General features: G+C 34.8%; 1 protein-coding gene across 1 annotated transcript; it reads left to right on the top strand.

Annotated features, from left to right (window-relative positions):
* Positions 1-558: 558 nt before the first annotated feature.
* LOC134271865 (Golgi-associated PDZ and coiled-coil motif-containing protein-like) lies at positions 559-10,749 on the top strand. Its single transcript, XM_062754078.1, has 9 exons — positions 559-806; positions 1,640-1,804; positions 2,106-2,281; positions 2,542-2,707; positions 3,765-3,860; positions 4,347-4,511; positions 9,205-9,299; positions 9,444-9,584; positions 9,840-10,749. The coding sequence occupies exons 1-9, from the start codon at positions 594-596 to the stop codon at positions 9,997-9,999; spliced, it is 1,377 nt and encodes a 458-aa protein (XP_062610062.1). The 5' UTR covers positions 559-593; the 3' UTR covers positions 10,000-10,749.
* The last annotated feature ends 421 nt before the right edge of the window (positions 10,750-11,170 follow it).

The raw sequence follows: 11,170 nt of genomic DNA, 5'->3' as shown, positions 1-11,170 counted from the left end.
AATATACAGTATATAAAGACCGAATTTTCCTGTAAAATACACGATTTAAAAGCAGTAAATTAATCCGTTTCATTAATAGATCTACATATTTATATTAAGGTTTATCGCAATAAAACAATAACTGATTTATTTCCAACTCGAATAAAAATATCATACACAGTTTAAAAGCAATTTAACCATAGAAACCAGGACATATTTAAGTTCAGAATCGCGGTGAAAATTTTAATTTGAACGTAAATAACAAATATTATGTTTATCGATCTTCACTTTTAATTTAAAATCTCTATTTTTTTTTTTTAGCTCAGATACGCCGTATATACATATAACTTTAAAGTCAAGCATCCAATGCCCTTTTCCCTACTATTTTGATAAGTTCAGAAATTTAAAGGGAGTTCGAAACGTCTGGAACCCCCTTTCTATATATATAAATGTACATGTATGGGATATCAATTTACTATCCGGAAATTTCACGCCCATCAATTTTTGGTTTTGACATGTGTTTTTCACAGTCGCATAAACGCTTTCTTATCCGATATCCTATCATTTGCCTACCAAAGCAATCTTTAAACATGGAGTATTATTGATGTGGAAAAATGGCAGCCACCCTGTCATTTCGTTGGCTAGATATATTGGAAAAGGAATTTGACAAAGCCTTCGTAGATTTAGATTTACTCTTAGGGGAGATCGATCCAGATCAATGTGAGCTCACGTATGATGGGAGGCAGAAGATGACTGCACTCAGTGCTGCGTTTGCTCAACTATGCCACAAATCTCAGACCGTATTCCAGTCCAACGCTAAAATAGAGGTTTCTGAACATTAAACGCTGATTTGCTTTTAAAACTGACTTGTCATTTACATCTAAAACAAAATTAAAATATTTTTTAATGTTTTTTTCTTTTGATGGTGTGACAGTAGTGCCTTTCATAACATAGTAAAGCGGATATCAATAAAAACCTTATCAGTTCCTGCATAATCTCCCGATGAACACAATTAAGCCATATAGCTTGTTTTAGAAATATCACTTCATTTAACTTTTCAGAATAGCTTTCTTTAGCTAAAGTCCAAATTTCTCTTTGCCCAGTGGTTAATCGTGAGAACTCTCTAAATTCACTTACATTATGTATACTAGTTAGCTTTAATCACGTTAATAGTGGTTGTGGAAGTTTACCAGTTGACTAACTGGCTAGAAAAAAAAATGTTGACAGTGCGACTGTTATGGCAAGCTCAGATATTTCTTTTGTTACAGTTTATATTGGGCTCATTAAACCGCACGTCATGCCATTTGATGTGTCTAGACTCTGACGTCACATGATGTCGTATGTAAGTTATAATACCAAAAAGAAGCCTGAACAGTGCTGAAAGTAAATGAGGAACGTTTTGTTTACTGTTTATCTTCAATATTTATCCATAAAATCAAGGCATGTTAACCTTTAGTTGAATTTTGCTGCCATTCGTAGCTTAAACAAGCGATGCATTGTGGGTCCAGATTCACTGAGGAAAAAAAATCTGATGAATGAATGTGCATTGGTCCAAATTTTCTCTTTCAATTGCCCAGGCATTGCTTTAAGAGCTTGCAGTGACGCTCGCTGGGTTATTAATATGAAAGATTGAAGGACTTATTGTGTTTGCAAATTGTAGGCACAGTTAGTGGACATGAGGGCAGACCTGGTAGAGATGAGATCAGCTAAAGAACACGTAGAGAGAGAACTCCACAATGTATTGCTTCAACTACATTCCACCCAGCTTCAGATTCAGTCTCAGAAAGGAATTGAAGTAGATTCCACTACAATCCAGAAAAAAGTGGTGAGCTTCAGGTCTCCCTGTGTTAATACCATTGGTTGAATCATTATCATCAATGAAGCACAGCTAAAAAGTTTGAAGAAGGTAGTGGTAAATAGGATCATATTTACAAATATTTGTCCATGTTTTCATGAATCAGGTGAATATATTTTCAGTATTGTAAACAAAACATTAAAAAAAAGAATAGTTGATTACTTTGTTCTAACTTTTTTTTATGGAAACTGTTTTAACAAAAAATTGTATTTTGTCTGTATCTCATGCCGTTCATAACTGTTAAACATAAAACAATTTGTTGGCTTTGTAGGAAGAAGAAATGAAGGTTAAAACAGCAGGAGGCTCGACACTGGAGCGAGTGGAGGCGGAGGTGAAGGAGTTACGGAGTGAGAACGAGGAGCTGAGGCAGTATATACTGGCTCTACAGGGAGAGGTGTACGGGGCCAGGCTAGCAGCCAAATACCTAGACAAAGAGTTAGCAGGAAGGTCAGTGTCTAGTAGACAAATACCTAGACAAAGAACTAGCAGGAAGGTCAGTGTTTAGTAGACAAATACCTAAACAAAGAACGAGCAGGAAGGTCAGTGTCTAGTAGACAAATACCTAGACAAAGAACAAGCAGGAAGGTATGTGTCTAGTAGACAAATACCTAGACAAAGAGTTATATACAAAGAGTATATATATAGGCAAAAATATTTGTAAAAAATTATATCAATAGAATCTATATTGTTCTTTATACATGTTGCAGAATACAACAGATCCAGTTGTTGGGTCGTGACATGCGAGGGGCGGAGCATGACAAACTCTGGAATCAGTTAGAAGCAGAAATCCATCTCCATCGACACAAAACTGTTATACGTGCATGTAGGGGGCGAACTAATCGAAAGAAAAAACTCCAGATGCCAGAGGGGCATGTGAGTAAGCTTGTATCTAAGTATGAGTAAATTTTGAGTTATATAAACATGATAAATTATCAATTAGTTGCTACTGAAGCAATGAACTCTGACATGCATTTGTGCCACATTATCAAACTGTTTTAAAATTAATCAAAAAGGTGTGTTCCAGGTTTCACCATCGGTAACTTTTGTTACACTTTTTTACCATTGGTAACAAATTGTTTATATTAATAACAATTTTTTTACTATAGTTAGCCAATAATCTACTTTCACATTAAGATGTAGGTCACCCAATTCCTGCAGACAATCTAGAGTGTGTGTAGGATTGGTGAATGACGTCATACTCATATTAAATATGGCGGGTATACATGTATCTGCTTCTTGGTGATTTTATGGATGCTTACATTTAATATGATTGGAAATGATGCATTCATGTGTTCAATTAGTATTTGAAAGAAAGAAATATCAATCCTGGATTTCATTCCTAAAGACCATGAAATTTAGAGAAGACAATTTTTTTCTGCAATTCTATTGTATTACGCATGACATATGAGGTATCTTGGAATTATAAATTTCTGGATAATACTATTATATTTGAATGTAATTTTTTACACTTATTTAAGAAATAATATATGTGTCTGGTTACAATTTACAATGTACATAGGATAAAATAAAAGGAGATTTTCACACCAGAACAAACATATTCAGTGCTAATTATTTACCTTTCTCAATATATTTTATCCATATTTGGAACTTTTTTTTCTAATTTAAGGTATTTATAACAAATATCAGCTATTTACAACAAATTGTAACATTATATTCAATTTTTGAATGTAAGTTAGAGAGAGAGAGATATATTTTTTTTTCAAAATATACATAACTAACATCTAGTGATGGAAAAAAGAAATCATTCCATGGAAAAAAAACTCTATGGAAGAAAAAGAAATGTGGTAAACAGTACCAGAAACCAGACAATTTCATGGCCAATCTCCTAAAGATAAAAAATCCACATCTTTGTATACATTGATTGATGAAGTATAAATATGCTGATTTGTGATTTTTTTTTTTGAGCCAGGATTTTCAGTCCCTTCGTAAACAACATGGTCTGGGGGAGACAAGAAAAGTGACCATCAAGAAGGGAGAAGAGGAGGGTCTAGGCCTGTCAATCACAGTATGTATAACCTGTCAGTCTAAATATGTACAAAATAGGAGGGTCTAGGCCTGTCAATCACAGTATGTATAACATGTCAGTCTAAATATGTACAAAATAGGAGGGTCTACGCCTATCAGACACAGTATGTATAACCTGTCAGTCTCAATATGTACATAAGAGGAGGGTCTAGGCCTATCAATCACTGTATGTATAACCTGTCAGCCTAAATATGTTCAGAGGAGGAGGGTCAAGGCCTATTAATTACTTTATGTAGTACATAAATATGTGAATTGTTAATAACCAGCTAATGCTAGCTAAATAAGGAGTAAGCTGAAAGCAGAGTAGACAATTTAATTTAAGAATAGTCCATATATGTAATATTGCAAGTAACTACAAGAAATCTTCATGAATATGAAGAGGATGTTTTCTTTTTGCTAAATTGTATTTATTACTTTGTCAATTAAAATGATATCATTTAAATCAATGACTATTGTTCCTTGACAGGGAGGAAAAGAACATGGTGTTCCAATTCTGATCTCAGAAATCCATGAGGGTCAGCCAGCAGATAAATGTGATGCACTGTATGTAGGAGACGCTATCCTGTCTGTCAATGGTATCGACCTACGGGAATCCAAGCATGCTGAGGCCGTCCATGTACTGTCACAACAGGTGAGGTATAATACTCATATCACAACAAGTAAAGTATCATCCCAGGTCATCACAGGTCAGAAATCATACCAAATCTCTACAGGTCAGAAATCATACCAAATCTCTACAGGTCAGAAATCATACCAAGTCTATACAGGTCAGAAATCATACCAAATCTCTACAGGTCAGAAATCATACCAAATCTCTACAGGTCAGAAATCATACCAAATCTCTACAGGTCAGAAATCATACCAAATCTCTACAGGTCAGAAATCATACCAAATCTCTACAGGTCAGAAATCATACCAAGTCTATACAGGTCAGAAATCATACCAAATCTCTACAGGTCAGAAATCATACCAAATCTCTACAGGTCAGAAATCATACCAAATCTCTACAGGTCAGAAATCATACCAAATCTCTACAGGTCAGAAATCATACCAAGTCTATACAGGTCAGAAATCATACCAAATCTATACAGGTCAGAAATCATACCAAATCTCTACAGGTCAGAAATCATACCAAATCTCTACAGGTCAGAAATCATACCAAATCTCTACAGGTCAGAAATCATACCAAATCTCTACAGGTCAGAAATCATACCAAATCTCTACAGGTCAGAAATCATACCAAATCTCTACAGGTCAGAAATCATACCAAGTCTATACAGGTCAGAAATCATACCAAATCTCTACAGGTCAGAAATCATACCAAATCTCTACAGGTCAGAAATCATACCAAATCTCTACAGGTCAGAAATCATACCAAATCTCTACAGGTCAGAAATCATACCAAATCTCTACAGGTCAGAAATCATACCAAATCTCTACAGGTCAGAAATCATACCAAGTCTCTACAGGTCAGAAATCATACCAAATCTCTACAGGTCAGAAATCATACCAAATCTCTACAGGTCAGAAATCATACCAAATCTCTACAGGTCAGAAATCATACCAAATCTCTACAGGTCAGAAATCATACCAAGTCTATACAGGTCAGAAATCATACCAAATCTATACAGGTCAGAAATCATACCAAATCTCTACAGGTCAGAAATCATACCAAATCTCTACAGGTCAGAAATCATACCAAATCTCTACAGGTCAGAAATCATACCAAATCTCTACAGGTCAGAAATCATACCAAATCTCTACAGGTCAGAAATCATACCAAATCTCTACAGGTCAGAAATCATACCAAATCTCTACAGGTCAGAAATCATACCAAGTCTATACAGGTCAGAAATCATACCAAATCTATACAGGTCAGAAATCATACCAAATCTCTACAGGTCAGAAATCATACCAAATCTCTACAGGTCAGAAATCATACCAAATCTCTACAGGTCAGAAATCATACCAAATCTCTACAGGTCAGAAATCATACCAAGTCTATACAGGTCAGAAATCATACCAAATCTCTACAGGTCAGAAATCATACCAAATCTCTACAGGTCAGAAATCATACCAAATCTCTACAGGTCAGAAATCATACCAAATCTCTACAGGTCAGAAATCATACCAAATCTCTACAGGTCAGAAATCATACCAAGTCTATACAGGTCAGAAATCAAAGTCAGGTCATCACAGGTCTGAAATCATACTAATGTTCTGTTCAAATGGAGAGTTTAATTTGAATTAAATGTGAAGTTACTGCGAATTAGCTTCGCTTAGCATTCACAAGGAGAATTTAATGCGAATTAGTTTAATTCGAATTAGTTTACTTCTCATTAAATTACTTGGCATTAGCTCCATGTGAACGCTAAGCGAAGCTAATTCGAATTAAATTCTGACGCATGCATAATGGCAAAATTTAGTCAAATGCCACTTGTTGGTGGTCAGCTATAGGTACTTGTGTGCTATTTTTGTGTAAAAAACTACGGAAAATTTTGTTAATCGTTAAAATGTGTATAGAGACACTTTGCCATTATGTCAAATGTATCTGCTTCTGCATATTTGACGTGATTTGCAAATGACATCATAATAGCCATGCTGACCCCGGGCTGCAGAAGTAAAATTTTAATTTGCATGAGTTTACTTCGCATTAGTTGTCGAGTGAACACAATTTATTTTGCATTAATTTACGTCCCATTTGTTTACTTCCAATTAATTTACTGCAAATTAAACTCTCCGTGTGAACAGGGCATCAGATAATTACAGGTCTGAAATCATACACAGGTCATCACAGGTCAGAAATCATACTCAGGTCACCACAGGTCAGAAAACATACTCACCACAGATCAGAAATCATAATCACGTCATCACCAGTCTGAAATCATACTGAGGTCATCACGGGTCTGAAATTATACTCACCACAGGTCAGAAATCATAATCACGTCATCACAGGTCTGAAATCATGCCCAAGTCATCACAGGTCTAAAATCATGCTCAGGTCATCACAGGTCTGAAATCATGCTCAAGTCATCACAGGTCAGAAATCATACTCAGGTCATCACAGGTATGAAATCATACTCAGGTCATTAAAGGTCTGAAATCATACTGAGGTCATCACAGGTCTGAAATCAAACTGAGGTCATCACAGGTCTGAAATCATACTCAGGTCATCACAGGTTAGAAATTATACTCACCACAGGTCTGAAATCATACTCACCACAGGTCTGAAATCATTCTCAGGTCATCACAGGTCAAAAATCATGCTCAAGTCATCACAGGTCTGAAATCATGCTCAGGTCATCACAGGTCTATAATCATTCTCAGGTCATCACAGGTCAGAAATCATACTGAGGTCATCATAGGTCACAAATCATACTCAGGTCATCACAGGTCTGAAATCATACTCAGGTCATCACAGGTCTGAAATCATACTCAGGTCATCACAGGTCTGAAATCATACTCATGTCATCACAGGTCTGAAATCATACTCATGTCATCACAGGTCTGAAATCATACTCAAGTCATCGCATGTCTGAAATTATACTCAGGTCATCACAGGTCAGAAATCATACTTAGGTCATCACAGGTCAGAAATTATACTCAGGTCATCACAGGTCAGATATCATACTGAGGTCATCACGGGTCTGAAATCATTCTCAGGTCATCACAGGTCAGAAATTATACTCAGGTCATCACAGGTCAGAAATCATACTCAGGTCATCACAGGTCTTAAATTAAACTTAGGTCATCACAGGTCTGAAATCATACCAAGATCACCACAGGTATGAAATCATACTGAGGTCATCACAGGTCAGAAATTATACTGAGGTCATCACGGGTCTGAAATCATACTCAGGTCATCACAGGTCAGAAATTATACTCAGGTCATCACAGGTCAGAAATCATACTCAGGTCATCACAGGTCTGAAATCATACTCAGGTCATCACAGGTCAGAAATCATACTGAGGTCATCATGGGTCTGAAATCATACCAAGGTCACCACAGGTATGAAATGATACTGAGGTCATCACAGGTCTGAAATCATACTGAGGTCATCACAGGTCAGAAATCATACTCAGGTCATCACAGGTCATAAATCATCCTAAGTCTGAGTTATTGGTTGCTGAGATTCTATAATTGATTCATTATAAAGGCTTTTTAATATTTAACTATCCTAGCAACTTTTATCATATTTGATAATATTCAACAGCTATTGAAGGCATCCAGGAAGATTTCTGAAGATGTACCATTTGTACTCTTTGGCTTAAATACCATATGATAAACTAGGAAAAAACTGTTCTATGTAATTTGTATCTAAGATGCAGGCAGTAGTGCATGTATCTAACACAGCATCCATAGATACATGTTCAATTTTGCTTTAAACATCTTTCATGGTAAGATAAGACTGTCACCGAAAAACAAGTTTAAGAACAGATGTAGAATTTTAAGCATCCGTCAGATTTTCAAAAATATCTTAAATGTGAAAGCTTGGTATGCAACATTTGAGTTAGCTTGAAACGGACCTTGATATTTTGCTAATCTTTGCAGCTACAGATTACAATATACTCCCAGTTGAGATACAGTGAAATGGGCACTATTATTTAATTCCCATTTGCATTATAGATTCCCAGAATATAAATAACCGAAAGTATGATATGCATCTACAGTGTAGAAAATCCAGCATATGGATTGATAACGTCTGTATCAAATTATCAAAATGTTTGTTCCTGCATTTTGCTCTGTTTTGGGTGAACATTTGTCGCATAAAAAATCAGTTGTGATAACAGTATTTTATTGGCTGGGCGACATAGAGCTAGAGGTGATGTTATATTGTATAATTCAGTAGTTGTGATGTTCTATTGTATTTTATTGGCTGGGTGACATAGAGCTGGAAGTTATGTTTGTAGTATAATTCAGCAGTTGTGATGTTCTATTGTATTTATTCAGCAGTTGTGATGTTCTATTGTATTTATTCAGCAGTTGTGATGTTCTATTGTATTTATTCAGCAGTTGTGATGTTCTATTGTATTTATTCAGCAGTTATGATGTTCTTTTGTATTTATTCAGCAGTTATGATGTTCTATTGTATTTATTCAGCAGTTATGATGTTCTATTGTATTTTATTGGCTAGATGACATTGAGCTAGAAGTGATGTTTGTATTGTATTTAATTACCTGGGTGACATAAAACTGGAAGTGATGTTTGTTTGTATAATTCAGCAGTTATGATGTTCTATTGTATTTAATTAGCTGGGTGACATAGAGCTAGAAGTGATGTTTGTTTGTATAATTCAGCAGTTGTGATGTTTGTATTTTATTAGCTGGGTGACATTGAGCTGGAGGTGATGTTTGTGGCTCCTGATGAAGATAGCGATGATGAACAGAGCCAGGTGGGGGAAGATGAGAATGGATTCAGGTAGGTTATCCCACGAAATACAGTTTTCCCCCAAATTTTCATTTTTCAACAGTGAATAAAAAGTATAAATGAATCAAATGAGCTTTTCAATATATTTCTTTTTAAATTCTGAGTTGAGACTGTTGATGTGATTTTTGTTTACAGATACAGGATTTATGATGAAGATGTTCTGAGCAGCAGTAGTGAGGCAGAAATACGCAGACATGTAGGTCAAAGGTCAGCCCTGCCCCCAAATGTCAACGGAACAATGTCATCATCTGCTTCAGTCCAACACAGTCCTTCAAGGTAAGAGGTAGTTTTTTTAATGGTTAATTTTACAGTATTGACTAGTTCTTTTTATAATGTTATTTCTTTGTATTCTATACACAAATATGTCAAAATATTTATTTAAAAAAAAATACCCCAAAATATGCAAAAACATAGCGGAAAAAGGATCCGCTTTTGAAGCAATAATTGTTACATCAAGAAAGGAAAGAAATTACAAGTTTTTAAAATTGAATACATTTTGCATATTTGACATCATATTCCTGACTGTTACAGATTTGAACAATCTAAAGGAAATCCAGCTGCTAATCACTTGAAGTCTGAGGGTAGAGGACCTAGTTCTCCCAGTGTTGATGTGGGGGTGATACAAGCTAACGGTTTACAACAGACAAACTCTGTAGATCAGAACGCCATGTTCAACAGTGATTACACCTAGTCTATAGTGCCAGTGTCTCCATACCAGAGTGATATGTAATATTCCCTTTTTATGTGTATCATTCATTTTAAGTGCTTTTTTCTGTATGATTTCTTTTAAAATGCCAATAATCAGTTGACAATTGATTGGAATAACTAAATAACAAATTCTTATCTCAAGAAAGAACAAAAACTTAACTCCTTGTTAATATTGTGCTTTCATGCCATCATTGTGATACTTTCAATGTATATGAACTTCAACCTTATGTTTTTCCTTATCATCACATGTATATCTGTCGTTTATCATAAGCAATCTGGAAATATGCATGGTATTTATTTATTTTTATTTCTTAATCTGGCAGTTATATGCCTGAAAACACATATTTATCGTTTTAAAAGTATAATGACTAATTTATGGACACATACAAGTTTGAGTTACTTCTTTACAATCATTTGTAATGTGCATAATCTATTCCTTGATAAGCTTGATTTCTGTATATTGTTGTAACTGAGAAGCAGCAACAGGGCTGCAGTTGTTTATTGTATAATGTGGATCATCTTTTAAATATTACAAACTTAAGTCATCTGAATATCATTTTAGTAATTTTAAAACTGTAAAGGGAATTTGCCTTCAGTATTACAATTTGACTGTATAACTGTTTTTCTGTTGGAATAAGTAACCACTGCATACTAGGAATAAAAACAATATTCCCTTGGAGTAAAAATAAAATATATTCTAAGAATTTTTTGTAGATTTACTGAGATTAATAGGGGTGGGGTTGGGTGGGGGCAAATAGAGCCTATGAAATGACTTTCTTGTTATATAGTATAAATCACGTCTCCAGGATATACTCAAAACTCATTAACTTTGTAAATCAATTATTACTATGTTATTTGTAACAAAAAAAAAACATAATTACTGTAAGAGGGTAAACTTTTTATGAAAATATTTTATAAATTAACTTATTTGTACAACAGAAAAGACAAAACAAATAGGCATGATGTTCATCAGGATCTGTATTTCTGTTCTTACATATGTACATGTATTTACAGCAGTTATTATTATATACAGATATTATTCTCTCTCAGTGGTAATTCATCTGCAACTGTTCAAACATTGTCAAAAACAGCTGAGGTGTCAAGTAAAATATGGTGCATTTATTTTTGGTTACCTAGTCATATAAGTATTTTAG

This window comes from Saccostrea cucullata, unplaced genomic scaffold (genome assembly GCF_032062105.1).
Source record: "Saccostrea cucullata isolate Sc308-1 unplaced genomic scaffold, CSIRO_AGI_Scuc_v1 ctg635, whole genome shotgun sequence".
NCBI classification, from domain to species: domain Eukaryota; kingdom Metazoa; phylum Mollusca; class Bivalvia; order Ostreida; family Ostreidae; genus Saccostrea; species Saccostrea cuccullata.
The sequence above is the reverse complement of the archived record's forward strand: the minus strand, read 5'-3'. Positions and strand labels throughout refer to the sequence as shown.

Coding starts and splice junctions, on each gene's coding strand:
- LOC134271865 (XM_062754078.1), top strand. CDS start 594: ATGGCAGCCACCCTGTCATTTCGTTGGCTAGATATATTGGAAAAGGAA. Junction 1,805..2,105: donor CTACAATCCAGAAAAAAGTG/GTGAGCTTCAGG, acceptor TTGGCTTTGTAG/GAAGAAGAAATGAAGGTTAA. Junction 9,585..9,839: donor GTCCAACACAGTCCTTCAAG/GTAAGAGGTAGT, acceptor TGACTGTTACAG/ATTTGAACAATCTAAAGGAA.